Genomic DNA, 23050 nt, shown 5'->3' on the forward strand with positions numbered 1-23050 from the left:
GTGTGGTGTATGTTTTAAAATAATTACTATTTATTCAGTCACTGGGGGACTTTAAAAGGAAATGGGCGGAGCTCAAAATGTTTCACTTTTTCAGCAAGTTTCACCTAGTACTAAGGTAAAACTTACTTTTGGAAAAGCATTCCCTCCTCGCTATGCCAATATGGAAGGGTGCAACTGATTGGTAATAATAGACTATAAAAGGAAATGGGCGGAGCTTATTTCAAAATGTTTCACTTTTTCAGCAAGTTTCACCTAGTACTAAGGTAAAATTTACTTTTGGAAAATCATTCCCTCCTCGCTGTGCCAATATGGAAGGGTGCAACTGATTGGTAATAAAATAGACTGGTACCCTCCACAGTTACTGTATGTTACTTTCCTTGTGTAAGTTTAGCACACAGGGACTTCATTATATATATTATATGAACACCGAGGGAGTCATTTTTACCGAATTTTAATCTAACCCCTCAGACGTCTGAAAAATGTGCTATAGGCCTACACACTTAGGGGAGGTCCAAATACATGTAGACTAGCTAATTATCAAGTTCATATGGTTTAGCCCTGAAGAACTAAGGAAAGGAACCCCTCTACGTAATAAAACCGTTAAGTCAGTTCACGCGTGAAATGCATCTCTCTCTCTCTCTTTTTTTTTTTTTTTTACATTATTGGCCATTCTTACAACTTGCTCCGCGTGCGGGGCCTAACAAATATTCCGGATTATGCTAACCATCTTACAGAGCTTAGTATCGCCCCAACAGCAGACACATATTTCCGGTAAGAGAGTAAAGTATGGACGCGTCAATCGAATTTGAGGAGAAATTACGGGAGTCTGCTTGCACTGGTGACATCGAATCCATAAGAAAATTGATAGAAATACAGAATACCAATGTTAATTGTCAGAACCGAATGAATGGATGGTACGAACTTAAGCAAACAATTTTTAATTAACTAGGTCTGAATTATGACTGATTAGGCCTACATGCAGTGTACAGTACTGTTTACAATGCTAAAGGAATACACGGCGACAAACGTATGATGATAACTCGCCCTACCAGCTTGCTTATGTCACATAACTCATACTGTTAGTGAAGTAGGCAGCTTCTGGTACATGTTTGCATAGAATTACAGTCATATCCTATCATAACTATTTGGTACCATTGACAGTTCGTACCCAAGTTTACCATTTGATAACATGTTTTCACCGTTTCGTAGGTACATTGTGGCTTAGCCCGAGTTTCCTCTGGCCTTGACACTACTTCATCTTGCTTAAGGTCTCTGGCTATTTTTTGGTCCTGAGCTCGAGACTAACCGACACGGCGCCTGTCATAAGTTTCTCGCCGTGTTATCGTCTTAACATTGTTGGAGTAACCTTGACACCAGACATGTCACATGGTGTCAGAGCCAGAAGTAACTCGGGCTAATTGTAGCTATAACTTATGTTGTATCCATGCATGTTAGTTTGTACAGACAGATATATAAATAGGATTGAAAGTACAGTAACTTCGGGTCTGTGTTGGACAAGTTCTGGAATTTACTCAGGAGTTCTCTGGAATTTTTACTTGCTTGCTAAAAACATGCTTTTCCAGATTCCTTAAAAATGAGTAATTTGTCTCGAGAAAGTCATAAAAAGATCTTAATTATCAGCAGTATTTTGTGATGATGGAATTGGTGTTTGAATTTCAGTATATGTGTCGGACAAATTAATTGCGACTAGATTGAATTACCACAAAGTAGGAGACTTGTTGGTTGAAATTATTTCAAAACATATTAATTTTCATTTGGTTCATCTTACAGACCACCAAACTCAAATGTCCAACTCTGAAATGGGATTGAAATATCAATAGACTGAGCCTTTAATACAGGCATCTGTGATAAATGATAATTACATCATTTCTCAATAATAAAAAACAAAGAGTAATTATAAGTTACTATAATTCGGAATCAAGGCTGGTGTAACTCAGGGATCGATTCTAGGCCCTCTTTTATAAGCCCACCATTATCAGATGGTAGTTATGTTATGCCTGTAATTCAATGTTGATTTTTGATCGGAAGAAAAAAACGGCCAACAATTAGCCATCTAAGTCGTGTACATAACTTTAAAATACATAAAGGATTCTCAAGATTAGATATCAGAAAATATTCATTCACACAGAGAATTATGGATATGTGGAATAGTCTCCCAATTGATGTTGTAAATGCCAAATCAATTAAACAATTCGAATATAAACTTGATGAACATTGGAAAAATCAGCCACAAAAGTACTGTTTCAAAGAGAAAATCAAGCTGTGAACTGATCAATAATTTATTATTTCAATAACTTTATTACGAGCTGACAATCAAAGGATGTAAATCCTGTACATATTTTATATGTATGCTGTCAATAAATCTATGTATGTATATATCTAGAATTTTGAGAATTGAAGATTGATATCGCTATTTCTTGAAAAATATGAGAGGGATATTCCTCAAACTTCAGGTGAAGGCTCCCCTTGGTATTTAACTTTTATTATCAGACAGTCTATCTGAAAAACAATATCTATTCGCAATTATTAGGTCTGTGTAAAGATTGTATAAATCAGATTGGTGATGATGAACATGTACAAATAGGCTTATTCCTGCCAGCCTAAGCAAGGTGCCTGGTACACTCTTCACTTTCACTTTGAATTTGAATTTTGATGTGTGTAGTTTGAAATAACTCAATATTAACTTAATATTTAGTCATTTATCCTCCTCACATCTATATTCTATTATTAGACTTGGATGCCTGGTTTACTAGAACTGTAGATAAATTGATACTATATTACATAGTTAACAATCTGGCATCCTGGTAAAGTTATAATGGTTTCTTCAATGATGAGAATTTGAACTTAATATTAAAATTTAAACAGAAAATTCATCTATAGCTTTATAGATTATATTTCTATGATAATCTACATTAATATCATGTGAAACACTTTTATCGCTATGTTTTACAGGACCGCTTTACATTGGGCAGCTAAGCGTAATCATCGGACAGTTGTAGCCTATCTCCTCTCCAAGGGAGCTACACCCAACCTTCCCAACAAGGAAGGGGAATATCCGGCTCATCTATGCAGTGATGCTGATATTCGAGAAATGCTTGGAGGTAGTATGGCTACATATTTTTAAGTGGGACATATTCACTCTAAAATTGACCTCAATCATAAAAGATTGATTTTCAGAATAGCAATTCTGTTTTAATTGCTGAAATAGCTTAATAGGTAAACAAAAAGGGAAACAAAGAAACTTTTTTTTTAATATAATTTGTATTTATTGTTATTGTAAATTATAAGTAATCTGGGGGCCAGACCTTTGGATTAGATATTATAACTGATCTCAGGTTGGACCATGGGGTTTAATATTTCATTCTGGGTCATATGAACATGTCAAGCCCCTGTGTAGCAATTACCTTACCTACTGTGCTCTTTTTTGGAATCAACTCTAGGATTACCTCAATATACTTTGTCCTTTAATGTGCATTTAGAAGTTCACCCTTAATTTTTAAAATATTTTTGAAAAAATATGAGAAAGTTCTTTAAAAATGTCAATTTACTCTTAGCTCCTTTAGCCATATAATTGTGTCAGATTGGTTTCAGGTTTTCCTATTCATATTATTTTTGCTGTTATGTAGCTACATCTTGATTAGATAGATTACCAAAAGCCATAAGTAGTGTACCGGATAAAACTATGTTTCATATTTTAACAACTGAAAAATAAAAATCCAGAGCAATCCTTTTGATAAAATTTTTCTATGTATCTACATGTTTTGTATGTAGAATCAGTAACTTTGAATTCATTGATGGGTATTGTGTAAACTTTAAAATTTAAAAAAATGTTTTTTTAGTGTCTAGTTTTGTTCCTGTATTTAGCAGGTGAAGTGACAGAGGTAAAGCAGTCTCAGTTGCCGATCAACCCAGGATATTTAGCTAATCCACCATTTCCCTACACACAGCCTGGCTATGGAAGTGGTACAGCTGCCAATCAGGAATCCACTATTACATCAGAGTCTGCAATAAGGCCCCGACAAACCACCAATTTGGATGAAAATGGTATTTTTTTGTAGAGATTTCTGATGTAAATAAATGACCATGTTTCTTTTAAAATTGTGAGAAGGCCATATTTTCATTCATTTGGGATAGGGCAGCCCGCTTTTCAGTTTCTACGTAGGGGAAAAATGAACTGGGTTGGAAATTTTTAGTAGAAACTGCCGATTTAAGGAATTTGGTATTTAATTAAAAGAATAATTTTCAACAAATATATGTTATTTCATAACTTCAGACTAAATTTTTACTGTGTACATTTCATTGTATGTTATAATATGTGGTTTCATGCTTATATTGCAAGAATATGTTGGCATGCTGGGGGTTTAAATATCATATGTTGTCATTACACCACATTGTAGTATTTAAATGCTGTTTATTTTGTAGAAGTTGTGCTGAAAATAAGACTGGCTAATTCAGACGAGCGAGACTTTCTTGAAGTGGAACTCGATAGGTCAAATATGAGTTTTGAATCTTTGTTGAATATCATGTGCAGAGAACTTGTAGTTGATCGTCGATCAGTACAAAAAATTAGGAAACTGCCTGACACTATCGTAAGGAAAGACAAAGATGTTCGCCGCATGCGTGATTTCCAAGAACTTGAGTTAGTGTTAACCAACAGAGCGATGAGCAGTTCTTCTCGAAACTATAGTGGCCATCAGGGATCTGGATTGAACAATGGAGTACGTAATGAACAAATATTATATTGATTGCATTACCAGGTATTTTATTTATTACAAAACAAGTTCATAATATCATATGGATAAGAACATGCTTAGCATGTTCATAAGGATCAGATCTGGAAATTCAGAGGCCTGTGTACATATTCCCTACTTGGGACCATGTTCACTGAACCTTGTGTACAGAACTATTACCTGGGGTTATGTCCCCTGATGAGCTTATCATCTCTTGAATCATTAATGTTATTCTTTTTTTTTACTCAGCCATTTGCAGCTCGTATGAAAATGATGAACACGATGACATTTTCAAAGTCATGATATGAATAATCAAATATTGTCATGTAAATGTTTTTATTTTCATAAATAGGTGCCAGGCCAAGCAACATATAAAACAGGAAAGTATAAAATATAAACTTAAGGTATCCATAATTCAGCAGCATTATTACATTTTCAAATATTTGATAGTTTGATAGCATTATAAATAATAGTTCAGTACCAGTATTTATGTTCCTCCATATCAAGCATGTTTTATTATTGTTGTGAAATATCAATTTTCATTTGATTTGGATTTTTAAAATAAAAGTTGGTGAAAAAAGTAGCGATAACTTTAAATTATCTGCCATAATTACATATATAATTATTTGTGAAAATAATGCTTTATACATACCCTGAAAGAATAATTTTCATCTCAGATAGGGCCACGGTGGCCTAGTGGTTAAGGTGTCCCGACACTTTACCACTAGCCCTCCACCTATGGGTTGCGAGTTTGAAACCCATGTGCGGCAGTTGCCTGGTACTGACCTTAGGTCCGTGATTTTTCTCTGGGTACTCTGGCTTTCCTCCAACTTCTAAACCAGACTCGTCTTTAAATGACCCTGGCTGTTGATAGGATGTTAAACAAAAGAAACCAAACCAAATTTCATCTCTGAAGAAAATGTATCAGAAATTTTGTATAACTGTTCAGTCAGTTTCACCCTTGTAATACTATTGATGATGCAGATAACTAGGCAGAAACCTGGCCTCGGATAGAAACCCCATTGTTTATTATATATAGCTCTGGAATCATGTGTATTTGCTATTAGGAAAGCCCTAATTTTTAGCTTGTCTCTTCGAAGAAGAGGAAGAGTTAATGTTGTCACCCCAGTGTCGGTGTTGGTTTTCTAACTTTTCTAATTAATATCCCTTGGGGTTAAGCTATCACATCCTGAAGTTGAACTGAAAGATATTTAAAAACAAAAAGCATTTCAACATGTTTTTGAGTTATTATGTAAACAAAAACTTAAAGTTATGATGCAAGTGTTGAAAGGCATTAGCACATCACGTTATGATAGTACTAGGGTACTGATACATGTATTTAACATTAGAGTCCCTGTGGGGTTAGACTAATCACTCCTTGAGTCAAACGAAGGGAGTTTTGGAAAAAAAAAAATTACCTGCTTTATGTTTTGGACTGACATTTTTTCCATTTTTGAAGATATCAAGTGGTTTTTCAGCTATTTATGAATAATGACAATTAAGGTTGAGTATAACAAATTAATTCTGTCAAGTACACAATATTAATCTTATTTATCCAAAATAAAAAACAATACCGATTTATATATTTTAATTATTTGTTGACAAACATTTGGGAGATGAGTTATGCTGTTCTACTACAGCTTTTGTTTATTTTAATAATGTCTTAATGGTATGATCAAATAGAAATAAATGTGATAGGGGTTTTAATTTATTTTTATTAGTTTTGTTAGGATGAAATTGGAAGTTTTCTTCTCACAAATAGTCAGTAATAACTATTGTGTATCATTTTGTTTGTAGTTTATATTAAAATTTTGTATCATCCTTTTTTAGCCCACCATCATCAGATAGTTTGCTATTCAAATCGCTCTTTGTCTCTGTTCCATCCTTGTTATTGCTATTTCTTGAGAAGTAGTGGAATGGATTTTTCTGTGAAACTTCAAACATAGGTTCCTGTTGGTTTTGAGTCTGCTCCAGAAAACAAAATAGCCAACAGGCAGTCATTTTGAATTTTTACAGCTTAAGTTTGTTTGTTTTTACTTGAAAAATACTGGAAGGATTTTTCATGTGCAGGGGTTTGCCTTCCCTAGTTGTGCCCATTTGATTTTAAGTCTGATACAGACAACAAAATGGCTGGCAGTTGAATTTTAGTATTGCTTTTTCACAGAAAGTTCTTCTTAGATCTCTTAGATTTCATATGTATGTCCTCCTCATTATCAAATCATTAAGTAGAGAGAAGATCAGTCTAACATTGAACCAATAAAGATCTTTCAATGGTGGGTGCCAAAAACCCTCTAGGATCTCTCATTTTTTCAATGAACAATCCAAATTCTGTTTTGGTAGTTGAATTCATAAGTCAGGAAATCCAGAATGAACCTTAATTTTGCTTGGACATATATCCTTCAAGGAGATATGTAATCATATTTTTTTCCAACTGGAATCTCCCTCTGCTTACATACTGTATCGAGATGCCATGAAAAATCTTCATGAATGAAGAATGTGCAATAGGAGTCACTTTGCCTCCTCCCACAAATAACATGTTTTTCTAGATTGGTAAAACATTCCAATTAAAATGAAACTTGTAATTTCAAGTCCTCTATATATCTAAGATACACTGCAATACGTATACAAGATCAATCTTGTAGTGCAGTCTTGTATTGCAGTGTATCGTAGAGGAGCGGAAATCACAAGTCTTATTTTACCAATATTGGGTACTACCTCATTATGCTGCAATTTAATTGTTGAATGTATATCCCCCAAGGTCTTTTGTGTTACAGAATATTTATAATGTGTCAGATATATCTCGTTTGTGATTTCATTTTCAGTACCGATTTGTTTTCTGTATTTTCTTATTTTGAATGGCAATACATTCGATTATGTGATAACATTGAAGTATATATCCACTTATAATATCATTTCCTTTCTTTTCTGTCTTTTTTTGCAACACTTTTTTTACAAATATATAAAAATACATACATTTAGAAATATAGATGTAGTATGAAATGCATTTTTTCTCCACCAATCAATCAGTTATTTTGCATTTGTATAAAAATATCTGCTGGCTTTTTATACCTTTAAGTCATTATTCAGAAATTGATTACCAGAATTATACAGTCGCCATAATACCATTTCATGTAGTTTTTTTGTGTTGATGATTCTGTGAGAAAAGGGATATAATCCTCCTCACTCCTGATTCAACAGAAAACCCAATTTTGCCAATATCATGATCTGATCAGACAGTGTGAAATAATAGAATTGTCTGATCTTTCATTATCTTTGAGTGTGAAATAATAGAAAAAAAAATAAGTTTCTTCAGACCAATTCAAAAATAATAGAAAAAAAATAAGTTTCTTCAGACCAATTCAAAAAATCTTTCCAAGTTAATGGCGTGCTTAGAAAAAACCCCGACCTTTTTGAAGTTTACAATAATTATTATATTTAGTAATTTAATTGATAATTTTTATAATTTGCTCCTTGATCCATTTGGGAAGTGGCATTCGAAAAACTGCAAGAGCCGATTTATGATGTTGGAGCGTTCTCTGAATATCTCACATGAACATCAGTTGATAATTTTTTTTTGAAACATCTGTTAATATTCTGCTTTTGATATAACCATAGATGTAATGTTTTTATCTGCTTAATTTTTGACAAAATTAACAAAAATGTTTGTGTGATCCGATTATGGATCAATGTGTGCAGAATTAGTTATATGCAATAAAGAATTAGAAATCCCTCCATGCGTTCTTGTTTAATTTGTATTAACACACAAACAGTTAATTGATAATTTGTATAATTTGCTCCCTGATCCATTTGGGAAGTGGCATTCGAAAAACTGCAAGAGCCGATTTGTGATGTTGGAGCGTTCTCTGAATATCTCGCATGAAAATCAGTTGATAATTTTTTTTTTTTGAAACATGTTAATATTCTGCTTTTGATATAACCATAGATGTAATGTTTTTATCTGCTTAATTTTTGACAAAATTAACAAAAATGTTTGTGATGATCCGATTATGTCACCTTCAAAATGTGCAGAATTAGTTATATGCCATAAAGAATTAAAGAAATCCCTCCATGCGTTCTTGTTTAATTTGTATTAATACACAAACAGTTGCTGTTTAGTAAAATCTTAATGTTTTTATTTTAACAATATCTACAACAATACATAAAAATAAAAGTTGTTGCTTACACATGGTCAGACTGACATACTTCATATTTTACCAACAAATAAGCACGACATTTACAAAAACAAAATTGGTCAGTGATTATTTATGGACTACAAATGTAACTGGATCTTGCATGGGCCTGTTCTGTGGACAGGAATCTCTCGTTTCTTATGTAAGAGTGGTCAGCCAAACTCTTACATATTACTAGGGTTGATATATCCCTTTCCACAACACAGACCCAAGTTTGATTATTTTCTCCCGTGCATACAAATTAACAAATCACTGTCAGAACAAAGTAAAATATCTGTCTAACTGTTATCAAACCAAAATCCCTCGAGTTGGAGCAGATATTACCTGGTCACAACAATTGTATGAAACAATACAGTGACAATACATGGACAATTTATCCTTGTGACATAGCATGTGTCGGCTGTCTTTTTCCTATCCTGGTAAAGACAAATTTGTCTTTTTCCTGACAAAAACAGAGACTTCTCTGTGCAGCATAGGAGAAATAATTATCAATGTTAAGTAAATATGTGACAGACACAATAGGTAACTTTCACTGATTTGTTTGGGAACAAACTTTTTAAAAGAAATAAACACTGTCATGAATAGTCCTATCTCCATCGTCATGAATATCTCCACCATCAAGAAACCCGAGTAATTTCTACCAAATATTTCGCAAAAGACACAAACTACACAAGATCTTGTGCTAAGAATTTGAAGACAAGTCTCGAAGTTTATATGAGAGCAACAAAGGATTTCAATATGTTTATAATAACAAATTAAGCCTAATTAAACTATTGAAACATAATTTTCTTGATAATTTTGAACAAAGGAAGAAATACATTTTGAGAAACAATTCTAGGAGATAGGAGAATGCAATCTCGTACTTGACAGTAAACTTTTATTCACTCAGAAAGTGTATCTGGTTTTACCTAATTTCACTTCACTTACTCTGGCTCAATCACAAATTTTTGGTGTCACTTCTATAGCTAATATTATTTTTGAAGGGAGACTGTTTATAGATAGAAAGATCTGTGTATAAACAAATAAGTGAATAAAATAGATAAACATCGTACTTCACATCCAATTAATAACCGCCCAAAGACAACACATTCTGATATACATGAAAAATAATTTGCTCTCGACACATTCAAAAAAATTTCTTTTCCACTAACGAACAACAGATTGTTAATGAGGTGTTTCTGATATAATAAAATTTCTTTCAAATACTTTTAAATTAAATGTTCCCGTTTTGATCTCATCATTTTTTCAGAAGTTTTTGAATCTTTCTTGGTGGTTCCCATCGCAGACATGAAGAATCCACTGTGAGAACTGGACGTTTGTACTGAGCACTCTTTAAATGTTCCTCAACAAGCTTTGGTGTGACACAGATTACATGTTGTCCCTTCCAGTACTTCACCATATTCAAGGACTGCAGTGTGCCAATGATATCATGCTGTGTGATACTTGTCATTTGACTGAAAGTAATAAAAAAGGTATTCTTATCCAAACCATTCACAGTCACACACCAAGTCTACACTTTTTTACGAGCATCAAATTTCATTATCAAAAGCAGTATAATTACTATTCAACTATGAACAATTTCAAAGGAAGAAAAAAGAACAAAATTCATAACAAAAAGTAAATAACAGTTACAAATTAAAACAACAATACAAAACACAACAAATCTAGGAATAAATATATTTTGATCAACTTTAATTATGTTTTACCTGAGATCACGTATTGACAAAGTTCCTCGAAAGTCCCTCAGAATTTCCAGTAATACCCAGGACCAGTAACTCCTGTAGCTCAACTTTCCCAAATCAGAAAGTGGTTTTTCTGGAGACCCGACAGTACCTTCCAGCTTTGATAGCTCATAACCTGAGTATCAAACAAATTAAAAGAGAATTGGTCATACATTTATATCAGATAAAAGACATGAACAATATATTTTGCCCATTTCGTTGATAAGTAATAAAAGAATGTTGAGGCCCTGTCCTGTTTTTACTTTGATGGTGATAGAAATGCCAAAAGAAATTGATTGAATCAACCCCGGTTCTCTAAAACTAAAAGAATGAAAGACACAGCCGTTCAGTTCCCTTGCCAAAAGAACCCAGTCAGAGGCAAGATATCTCTTCGAGATTATTCAATAGAATATTTATAGGCAATATTCAATATGAAGGATGGAATAGAAGGGGTATTAAAGTCTAATCAACACATTGGAGTTATTTGAAAGGGTCTTCAGAATGAATACTATGAAAAAACAAACTGAAAACTGCTCTGTAGCAAAAGCCTCTAATTACTAAACTACTCGATGAGTGAAGAAAGTTTTCTGAAGTTATCTTGAATGGTTTTTTTTGAGAATTGCTCCAGAAATGCTGATACCAATGATTTTGACTTTGTTTCCATGGTAACCATGACTTTTGAAATGAAAATGGTCCATAGCTGAAGCAAAAGGCACAAGACCCCTTGATGGAATTGTGTAGACAGATTTGTCTAATTGCCTTTACAGATTTCTGAGAACTGCTCCAGAAACACCACAGGTGGATGGAAGGAACAGGTTTGTATAGTATTACAGCCTTTTTAGGAAGAAAGAAAGAAAGGTAAACCATCACTATGTCTAGAAGCAATGATACTATGACACACATGTACATGTGTCCTTACAACAGTGCAGTATATCATATGTGTAGGGTAACTACCAAGGCATTTTTTGACATGGGAGTTATATATAGTAAATTTGGTTCATCCTGGTTCTGAAGAAGAGACAGGTCAAACAGGTTAATTACCCTGGATAATCTCAACACTGGAATTATCCAAGAAAAATGGGCAAGTTGCCAACACTGACATTCAATAGAAAGCTTTACATTCAATACATTAGTCATAGGAAAGTAAAAACTAATTTTCAGTTGTCAGCATATACGTACTAGGGTCACTGAACCTAGACATTTTCTACCCTGGCCTGTTGACAGTGAAATGTTTTATTAACTGTATTCCATGAAATTATACTACATGAATGTACGTGTAATTAAGAAGCCATACACTGTACTTAAATTTACGATCTAAAATTTTCTCAGGGCTATTCCATTAAAATATCTACCTGACCCCAGGACTCCCAAAATAAATCACTTCTATTCATGGTTGGATTTCCTTCCTATTACTTCTATGTAATTTATTAATCAAATTCTGATGGTGGTACCCCTTAACAATACCTGGAGTCCTGGGGTTGAATAGATGTTTTACTTTAATAGCCCTCATGAAAATAACACTAACTTTTCACAAAATACTTACTAAATGCTATGAGGAATTTTCCATATCCTTTCCTCTGGAATGGTGGTAGTGTGAGAATACAAGCTATATTGTTCCCATCTGGAGATTCTTTTTCCTGTAAAGGAGCAAAAGAAAGATATATTTAGAACACAAAGTGGACAGATCTTTTATTATGTATACAGCATATGATAACATAAATGATATTTAGGTTTGGTTTGTATTGTTTGAAGTTCTATCAACAGCTAAGGTCATTTACTGACAGCCTTCCATATTTGCACCATACATGCCTGTAGTGAATGTTTGTGTTTTGGGAGGCTGCAGTATATTTATCTTTGCCTCTTGGTAGTGAAGAATTGACTTTATAGTACTACCACACAGGAACAAATTAGCTCCACTCCCAAAATGCTGGGCTTATTTTTCAAACCTGAAGAGTAGGTTCCCCTTGGTTCCTAGTTGTGCCAATTTAAGTAAAGTTTTTGATCAGGAAAACAAAATGGCTGACAGGCGGCCATCTTGGATTTTGAGAATTAAAGATTGTTATCACTTTTTCTTGAAAAGAACTGTGGGCGCCAAGATCTCTCGGGGATCTTTCGTTTACTTGAAATATCTGTCAAAATGTCAGTATTCTCAGTTATGTGATGGTAAGTATCTTAATAAGTATGTTTTCATTTCATATGAGATTCTTTGTAACTCATCTTGAAGTTTTAATCTTAAAGACTTGGTTCATAAAAGCTCATATGAATGAAAACTACTTTAAGATTCTATATCAATAATAATAATCAAAACATTTGTACAAATGAACATAAATTACACATTCTCAAAGCAGTTTGGATATGTCACATTCTACAGTGCAACCTAGAAAGCAGCGCCAAATTTTCTAGTTTGGCTTATTAGCAAAAATCACTAAAAAATTACCTTTGAGAAGTAACCAACGAGGTGGCAGCCATGTCTGTCCACTTCTGTGAGAATATAGAACATGAAGGGCTCCACATCAAAGTACAAAGTCTTATGGTCCAGGAATAATTTCGCGAGAAGGCACAGATTCTGACAATATATCTATAAATGGAGAAAATGTAAGCATCAAGAAACATTTCAAACAACAAGCTGCCGATTAATTAGGCCAAGAAGGTGATAATTCACTTTGTCCAAACTTTTATCAAATCTTCCATATGGTAAAATTAACAAAAGTATTGTAGGTCCTAATATGGACATGAAGACTATCATAACAAATGAATATCCTCAAACTTAAAAAGGACTTCAACATTTTGTACAAAGATGTAAAGTGGTAACATATTTGAAAAGATATATTGTTGAATTAAATTACAAAAAGTACTAATATTATTATGCAGTCATTTATATACAAAACTATCATCTAGTTCAGGTACGAAAACAAAAGATCAGAAATAAGCCTTCACCTTGCTGTCTTTTCCATCAACTTCAAACACAGATATGGTTCCTTTTCTGTAAATCTCCTTCCCTGATGGATGGCGATGGATACATTGACTCTAAAAACATCAACATAGCACAAAATGTGATGCATAGTTGAAATAATTTCATATCATTATGACCTCTATACCTATTCATTTTTATATATAATAGCTTTTGAAACATTTCTACATACATTATCTTTATTTTTCAAACCCATTAGTGGATAATTCTGTCTAAGCAGACAATTTAACACTAAATAATAAAAATGCTTTACAAGGTCTTTAGAAAGTTTTACAAACATAATTAGTGATTCCATTTATTAAAACATTCACAATTCATTTGTGATCCTAAAGTTTATATTAAAATCCACACAAGTTTTTCACAGAATATCAAATCAATTTTCTGATAAAATAAATATCCAATGTAACTATCTTTTCTAAATGCTTCCTGGAGTCAATGTCTACAGCTACAATGAGAATATCAAAACTAATTGATGAAATAAAGACTCCAACCTTTTTCCTAAAAAATTCTCCTAATTATTAATTACTTATTTATCTTACCTGATGATATCTGTATGATTTTTCCAGTCTCATATACTTCAGACAATATTCACACAACCACAGCTTAGACTGTTTGCCATATTCTTCAGGGTAGGGTGAAAAATACCAGGCATCAATCTCATATCGACCAATCTGAATCTTGTCAATGTATTTCACTTTTGTGATCTACAGAAAGAAACATTGAGTTAACAAGATTATAGTAATGCTGGTAATTGGTACAAGAATCAAGATATGTAAGACCTATAACTGTCCCTTCAAAATTGATTAAAAATCATCATCACTTGAAATATTTGTCAAAATGAGTTTGGCATGAATCTTGTATTAATAACAGAAGAACCATACATATTCTCCACCATTTGTTTAGCTATTAATGTAGCCAAAGTGTCTGAAGCAATATAATTGTTTATCTCTGTTGTCTATATCAAATCTGCATCCAAATGCAACGACTACCTGTCTGCTAAATGTCCCCTTATAAATATCTAATAGATGACACTTCATTATATAATGGTACAAAGGGAAAAACTAATAGCTTGGAATAATTTTGAGATTTTTTGAAGATGTCTATTTTAAAATTCAAAGAACTACGTACACTCAATGATTGAATGAAGCAAATCCTTTTCATGATAACACTAAGAAGGTATTTAGGAAAGCTGAACATAAAAATTGTTTAAGATAATGGAGTATATTTGTGATTTAATTCAAGAAACTTTCATAATTTTGTTCTTTTTGTGGCTAATTTGTAATGATTAGATCTGTTTGTAACTTATTTTTATATGTGTGACTTGTAATGATAATATCTTTTTGTAACTTATATTTTGCGACTGATCAGTTATGTGATCTTTTTGTAACATATATTTTGCGACTAACTTATGTGATCTTTTTGTAACTTACAGCTTCATGTTCTTTCTCAAGGGCAGCAGTTGTTGGATCCATTTCAGCATAGGTCTATTTCAAGATAAACAAAATAACAAATTCATACAAAATTACATATTTTCAAATCGGTGCCCTTTTCAACAGAGAATCAGTTTGTTATTTCAAGCTCTAACACTTGTGTATCATAATTGGGACTTTTATCTGACTAAACTTCATAACCTTTGACACAATAAAGTAACAGGCCTAACAATCTTATTACTGCATCTTTTATGGTTCAGCTGACAAAATGTTTTGAGCTAGAAAAATGAATGACAAATATTGAAGTACTGCATAACTTGAATGACAGGTTGTGCCAAATCAGAAATCAAAGTACTGGAAGTATTGAAGGTGCCGTTAGCAAGATATATGGACATGGAAAACAATGACCTTTAAACAGAGAAATCAAGTTATTGCAGATGCTGACTTGATTACTGATGAATTTTCCAGAATGAGTGCTTATTTTTAATCAAGAACTGAAACTATCAAAGTTCCCAATTATCAAACACTGGAACATCAGGTTTTTGTTTCACCAAGAGCTATACTCCCAAAATCAGTCTGATTCCCACTCTGCTCCAACCACATGTTAAGTACTAGCTGAGCCGATATTCATAGATTTGGAAATAGGTGATTGCAATATGGTAGGCATATATATGCCTCCATAAAAAACAGTATACCTTTTGAACGTGATTAATCTCATCATGTTTTCGTTTCTGGTTCCGTGTGATTTTCCTGTCAGTGCCGTCACTCAGATCTGTCATGATGATGGATACATCTTTCATTTTGTTGTTGTGTGGATCCTCTATCTTTGTTATCAAATCAAATTTGTCGATCTCAACCCATTCATCCAAACGCCTATTAACTGTTGAAAATGATTATGAAAATTGGTCAATATTATTCAAGTTCTGCATACTTTTTAAAATGCAACATGTGTACTAGAAAGAGCCCAAATATATATGTTCATTTTATGTTGGATTTGATCATAGCATTCAATAATTCTTTCATAAAATAGTGGGTTCTCAAAATACAGCAATGAGCAAGTCCCACTTGAAAAGAATAATCCAAAAATCCCTCAATAGGATCAGTGTAGTAATAGTGACAATGTAAGCACAGACAAGAAAATTATCAATTTTTTAGGGCAATCTGCCCCTTTGTCAAGACAAAAAAGATTTACAAAAGATCACATCACAAACATAAAACATTATACTCTGATGCATAGACAAAGATAAACTTTTTACTAAGTTCAGGTATTAGAATGAACTTTATATCGTGATTGAAGATGAACAAAACTGTTTTTCTGATATCTATATTTTCCTTATATCACTGGGTTTCCCATAACCTGATGAGTTGATCAATGATCAATAAAAAGATCTCGGAAAACTACAAGTTCTGAATATTTCTATTAGGATACACTTTGACAAGGGAAATTAGCAGACAGTAAAGGGTTATATGTGATTAACAAGGGACTACAAGAAATTGTTTAACTGTTCAAATTCATATGAAAATCTTCCAATCCTTACATCCTTCATAGTGGACATAGAATTCATGCTTCCCGCTAGTCTGTTCATTGGCACGAGTCTGGATAATTTCTGCAGCATCTAAAAAGAAAACTTCACAAATTAGTAATGTAATGCACTGATCAGTGTCACTAGGGATAAGAAAAGTGGAAATTTCCTTGCCCCAGTAGAAAGTTTCTTATACTTTCTGCTAAATATCCCACCAGATTTTTTGTATTCCCCCCAGTTTATCATTATTACCACCAGTTTATCATCATTACCACTAGACTTTGATTATTACCACTGGTCACAGCATACAATATTCATATTACCAACACTTATGTGGTAAAAGTGATTTTAAACTCACTGTAATTGAAAAATAATGTGTTGTGGTTCAGAGACATATAATAATGATAAGTATTTGGACACATAATATTTTCATTGATAGTTTGAGACTGTTTGATGGATTATATTGCCATTTCACAAACATAGATAATTATTTGATCCTTTTTCAAGCTCTGATATTTGTTTGTCCATAGCTGATGATTTCAAGAGATATTGCATTGCACGTTACATTTTTTTTGTAATTGTAGCAACTGTATTAAAGCCTCTCCATGTTAATTTCTTAACACAGGAATTTTAATGAAATTACAAAAAATGTTAAATGATAGAATATATACCCTTATGACGACATAATGTGAAGATCAATAACATAATTCTTTATAAACACATTTGAAACTCCGAAACTATCCCCTCTGGAAACAATAACTGCTTCCATGGCCAGTGTACCAAATTGGCATTCATCGTCAGATCCATTTACGGCATCGAAGAAGCCGAATGTACTTAGAATGCAGGTAATGGAGTGTAACATAATCAGAAACCGTGGCTAGCAAAGAAGCAAACTCTGCAGAACTTCTCATATATCACAAACATTCAAATGTTTGCTTCAAGATTTGGATATTGATAGGAGAGATGATGCACCTACCTTATTAAGTGACATATATATATAATATAAGAACATCAGAAAATTATGACTTGAAGATTATTAAAATATTTAAACGTCAATATTATCTGTTTGGAAACTTTGAATGAAATAAGGCCAGAAACGTTAAAAAAACTAATATATTTGTTCACTGAAAATTACAGGAACTTGACTGCATCCTTTAATGAAATATTCAAAGCATGGGTATACGTAAAAACTGACAATAACTAGATTCTATACAGTACCGCCTGACAATTCCCTCCATTGCTCTAGTCTGTAGCTAGAGTTTCTAGAAATACATTGAAAAACAAAGTAATAAAACTTCATTGAAATTTTGTTAAAATGAATTAAATACTCTACATCCCAATACTGTTTACATATGTCTCTATATTAGTGGGAATCTTTTACGGGCGTTGCGTATTGCGATCCAAACAAACAATTGTTTATGAACATATTTCCAATAACTTTGAGTATTTTTTCGTGTGAAATACTATCAAATCCATCCTGATTGTCAATATTACACATATTGGATTAGTTTAGTACACTGCACCCTGTATATAAGAAGACTGTATCTGAAATTTTATACAATAACAGGTAGGGCAGCTACATACGCCATGTTCCATCAGATCGTTGAACCAGGTAGTGTTCGCCAATATCTGGCAGAATATCGGAATTCATATTCCTATCCTTTGTTTCTTCATCTTTATGTGAATCTTGGTACGGCATCTGAATGGAAACTCTGGGGTTTTGGTGTAAGATAGAGCCGTTCAAATCTGCCTCAGATACTCCTTTCTTCTCATCTAAATCTGCCATTTTAAAATTGTAAGCACAGTTAATGAAACGCTTGGGACAATCGTAAACGAATACAAACGCTTTAAGGACTACAAGCGCATCAAGGCATTGATAAAATAGGAATAGATTACCTGGTTGAATTTTCCGCTTCTATTTGATTCACACAAAAGTAGGCCTATACATCTAGAGACGACGTTAAAAAAGGTTGAAAGGTTATCGTACAAAGAATTAGACAACAGGATAAATTCTATATATCAGCCTTTTCACAAGAATGTACAGTAGGATACATTCTATATCAGTCTTTTCACAAGAATGTATAGGTAGTAGTGATTGTGTCTTGTCACTCAGCATTTCAACCTCATCTTTATTTGTTTAATTCTCCTTACAAAAATATGATGTGCAGAGAGAAAACATTTTATACAACAATCAACAAATAAAAAAGTGAACAGACTTTTTTAAACAAAAAATTATAAACTTGCACAGATTGCGTAAAATGTTCATACCTTAGTTTAAACAGAGACGTATATATCGCATATATACGTCTCTGGTTTAAACATACTTTATTTGAAAATACCATTGTATACATGTTTATGGAAAAGGACGTTTATAAGCTCTACAGCTTGTGTCCAATTCCTTTTGAATATTTACAAATGGCAGCAAATGTGATATAATATTAAGATATGTAGACATATATAAAAAATAACATTACTATATAAAGGTGACAATTTATAACCTCCGAAAACTTAAGAATATTTTGCCGTGTACAATATATATTTCTTTCTAAAAAATAGTTTCTTTCAATAGTTTAAAATGTACATAGTATCATATTTTGATGTTACACATTTTTTCCATCAGCAAGTTCTGAACTTACAAAACGATATTCTTCATTATCATTCATAATTTCAAAACAATTTTTTTTTCAAAATTGTAATCATTTTTATGAATCATTTTATTACCTATTGTGTATTCAAATATACATCAACCACATTAATCTGAGATAGTCTGAGGAAATTCAAATACCGAATTACTCATTTGTGTTTATAAAGACATGATATTATGTATATCATACAGCACAACATTAAGGTTGGCTTCTCTAGGCAGCAGCATTCCTGACCAGTAACAAAACATTCCGACTTTTAGTTCTATTATAAGTGGGCTGGTATTCCCCATAAACCTTGCAGTTTGCTGCCCTTTTTAAGTGTATTTTTTGCAACCATCTAACAAGACGGGTTTTGCTATTTTATTAAAAAAATTAAAAGTGTGTTAAAAGTTTATTAATGGCCCTTTGAAGGACAAACACATCTCGGCGTCACTCCTGACATAGGCTTAAATATGCATGCGTTACAATAATGGCAGTCCCAGCACCGAACCTTGATGAAGTGTTCTGATAGTTTTGTCAAATTACAATATTAAACTTCCAATTCCAGTCCCTAACAGTACACCCTATTCATGATTTATTAACAGAGTCCGTATTAAGATACCATACTTCGAAAGTTGACTTAAAAGTTTAACTCAATTCAACTAAGTACAGTTTGAATGAACAGAGAGAGAGAGAGAGAGAGAGAGAGAGAGAGAGAGAGAGAGAGAGAGAGGGGGGGGGGGGGGGGGGGGGGATCTATTTTTACTTAAAGTTGGATGGAACTGTACATTTAAATCCCAGAGGGATCTTGGCGCCAACCATTTAATTATCTTTATCGGTTCTTCGAAAGACTAAACTTTTTTTTTAATATTTTCTTCTTTCCTCCAGATATATTGACCACACCATATGTAGTAACACACGAATATAGATAAATCCTGGTAAGTTAAAATGCATACATCTGATATTATATCTTGGTTTAAACTGTATTTTATTTGGTTATAGCAATGGTACATACAAATAATACAAATATAAGGATACAGAAACAAGTACTTGGTACTTATATTAATCCGTCTCCTGATTTAGATATAGGCTATGGACCGATATTGACAAAGTTAATAATACATATGTCATATATATTCATATATATATATATATAATGTGCAGGGAAGAGAAAAAGAACGGGCGCAGGGGTCGGGTTGGGGAATACTGGGTGGCATCGGGGTTGGCATCAAAAATGCAAGAATGGAACAAACACTGGTTGTTTACCATCCGAGTTCATAATAAAAATGTACTTACACTATATGATATAAGTATTGGGACTGTACATGTATTTTCTGTAAATATTTACTATTAGTATATAGTAAAACAATACAAACACAAAATCTTAACGAAATCTGCGCCATATAAAGTGTATATAAGTATCGCGACAATAAATAGGATGTCTGGCATAAAGGTAATGGTAATTTCAGAAACGTTTAGATTGAAGGATGACATTTTGAACACTATCAAAAATTACTTCGTTGAACTGAACAGGGAATTCTGGACTACCATGGAGTAAAAGGTTAACATTATAGTTAGGAGGAAGGCGATTAAAACATTGAAGTCTAAGCACAATGGAGGAGGAAGTGTTCAGTAGTAAAACAATACAAACACAAAATCTTAACGAAATCTGCGCCATACAAAGTGTATATAAGTATCGCGACAATAAATAGGATTTCTGGCATAAAGGTAATGGTAATTTCAGAAACGTTTAGATTGAAGGATGACATTTTGAACACTATCAAAAATAACTTCGTTGAAATGAACGGGGAATTCTGGACTACCATGGAGTAAAAGGTTAACATTATAGTTAGGAGGAAGGCGATTAAAACATTGAAGTCTAAGCTGCCGGTAATTGGCACAATGGAGGAGGAAGTGTTCTGTAGTTTCAGTAGACAGATTACACGAACACATAGGGCTATCAACTAAGTTTCGAGCGAACAGATGAGTATGCAATGAGCTGCAATTCATTCTTAGACGTGCATGATAGATCTGGCCGTGTCTGCTTCTGCAGTGGTAATAGTGCTGAGGGACAGAGTGAGCAGAAAGAGTGTGGGAGTTAAGAATTTTTTTAAAGTTAGTTATGGACGGATTGAATTTGATGTTTTCAGGAAGTGTGTTCCATAAATCAACAGAAGAGGGTATAAAAGAATCTTTATAGAGTTTTGTTCAACAGTTTATTTGAAAGAAATTATAACCTCTTCTTGTGTTAGGAGTATGAATTTCAGATTGACGAGCAGGTAGGAAGTTATTCAGATAAGGAGGGCACTGACCATGAACAATCTTGTAGAATTTAATAATTTTGTGCTTTCTCCTGCGAGCATTAAGGGGGTCTCAACCGATTTCTACATAAAGTCTAGCGTGGCTTGTGAGTTTAGTTGCACCAGTCACGATTCTAGCTGCTTCTAGCTGTATATTTTCAAGAATCTGGTTTTGGGCTCGAGTTAAGTTGTCCCATACAATATCACCATATTCTAATAAGGGTATAATGAAAGTATAATAAATAGTTTGAAAAGACTTCCTGTCAATACTAAATTTGAGGTTTCTAAGTAAACTAAGTTTTTTCGAGGCTTTACTAGTTATATATTGGATATGGTCAGTCCAACTCCCGTTAGCAGATATTGATACACCGAGGTGTTTATGGCACGTTACTTCAGTTAGGGAAATGTTATTCATGATCAGGGGTGGATGGATAGGTTTGTCAAGTTTCTTACTTACAGTCATTGTAACAGTTTTGTTAAGATTAAAATTTACAAGCCATGTTTGAGACCACTCATGAATTTTGGTTAGATCGTTATTTAACAGATTTGTGGTCTTTATATCTTAAATTATTATAAAGAGGGTATTGAAGAAAGAAGTATATCATAAAGAGGGTATTGGAAAAAGAAGTATATCATAAAGAGGGTATTGGAAAAAGAAGTACATTGTATACTATTTTTTCTGTGTAAGCCCCATAGGCACGTGGACCATTATCAACCAGGCGGAAATGAAAATATTCTTTATTTAACGGCGTTTACGGTCAGCATCTAGCTATGTAGAGCTTTTATTTAGAAGCCGCTAGGGGAACAAGTGTTGTTTTGGATGTTGGAGGAAAACCAGGGGAACAACTAACGGACAGACATCACTCCCTGACACTGGTCAGTTTTTAACCCACGTTCTAAAATAGAATACGTCCATTTTGAAACCCATGTAGTAGATGGTGGATTTCATTACTTGCTATTAGATCTATGCCGGTTTTTGACTATTGAAAGAATGTTGTATTTAGAAAAGTTTTATTATGCACGGAAAAATATTCTTAAGTTTTCGGAGCTAATGACTAAGTTTATAAACGTCTTGTTTGAAGAAAAAAGTCTCATAATTTGTCCTCCTAAGTGTAAACATTGAATATCTGTTGAATTTTCCAGACATGATTCCTCTGTACATCGTATCATTTTGTAAATAGAGGTTACACAACGAGTGGTTGTTGAAGCGAGTGTTTTTTGCAATTTTAAAAAATAACTTACTCGTGTGAAATAAATTCCATATCCAACAATTTCGAGTCGTGTGACCTGTTTCTACCACAATGATATCGGCTTGAATCAAAGGGAAACGTGGCCAAGTATAATTTTGCGTATGCAAATAAAGTGTACCGGTGACGTCCGGGACCCGGTGATGTGACGTCTTTAGATTATTGATGACGTCAATAACAATTGCAGCTTGGGTCAAAGTTCACCGTGTTAGCCAATCAAAATGCGTACAGAGTTTATACCACGTGTGGTATAAGCAGATTGTTAATCAACGGCTGTAATGATTAACTGATGG

The 23050-nt window shown here is 33.3% G+C and overlaps 2 protein-coding genes across 2 annotated transcripts; one reads left to right on the forward strand and one right to left on the reverse strand.

The window, feature by feature from the left end:
- Positions 1-663: 663 nt before the first annotated feature.
- Positions 664-8481, forward strand: LOC117330243 (ankyrin repeat domain-containing protein 40-like). The gene is made up of 4 exons (XM_033888457.1): positions 664-914; positions 2974-3122; positions 3886-4065; positions 4444-8481. The coding sequence occupies exons 1-4, from the start codon at positions 787-789 to the stop codon at positions 4764-4766; spliced, it is 780 nt and encodes a 259-aa protein (XP_033744348.1). The 5' UTR covers positions 664-786; the 3' UTR covers positions 4767-8481.
- Positions 8482-8860: 379 nt separating this feature from the next.
- Positions 8861-18377, reverse strand: LOC117330230 (histone acetyltransferase KAT8-like). Its single transcript, XM_033888455.1, has 10 exons — positions 18171-18377; positions 16602-16679; positions 15759-15943; positions 15064-15117; positions 14173-14337; positions 13600-13689; positions 13100-13240; positions 12206-12299; positions 10648-10798; positions 8861-10395 (listed from the first exon to the last, which is right to left on the reverse strand). Exons 1-10 carry the CDS (start codon positions 18370-18372, stop codon positions 10179-10181), a joined length of 1377 nt encoding a protein of 458 aa, XP_033744346.1. The 5' UTR covers positions 18373-18377; the 3' UTR covers positions 8861-10178.
- Between the last annotated feature and the right edge of the window lie 4673 nt (positions 18378-23050).

This window comes from Pecten maximus, chromosome 1 (assembly GCF_902652985.1).
Source record: "Pecten maximus chromosome 1, xPecMax1.1, whole genome shotgun sequence".
Lineage (NCBI taxonomy): Eukaryota > Metazoa > Mollusca > Bivalvia > Pectinida > Pectinidae > Pecten > Pecten maximus.

Excerpts from the sequence above, each read along its gene's own strand:
- LOC117330243 (XM_033888457.1), top strand. The coding sequence starts at position 787 with ATGGACGCGTCAATCGAATTTGAGGAGAAATTACGGGAGTCTGCTTGC. Across the intron at positions 915-2,973 it reads CAGAACCGAATGAATGGATG|GACCGCTTTACATTGGGCAG; the intron begins GTACGAACTTAA and ends TATGTTTTACAG. Across the intron at positions 3,123-3,885 it reads TATTCGAGAAATGCTTGGAG|CAGGTGAAGTGACAGAGGTA; the intron begins GTAGTATGGCTA and ends TCCTGTATTTAG.
- LOC117330230 (XM_033888455.1), bottom strand. The coding sequence starts at position 18,372 with ATGGCAGATTTAGATGAGAAGAAAGGAGTATCTGAGGCAGATTTGAAC. Across the intron at positions 14,338-15,063 it reads TTGAGAAAGAACATGAAGCT|ATCACAAAAGTGAAATACAT; the intron begins GTAAGTTACAAA and ends TTCTTTCTGTAG. Across the intron at positions 13,690-14,172 it reads AATCATACAGATATCATCAG|AGTCAATGTATCCATCGCCA; the intron begins GTAAGATAAATA and ends TGATGTTTTTAG.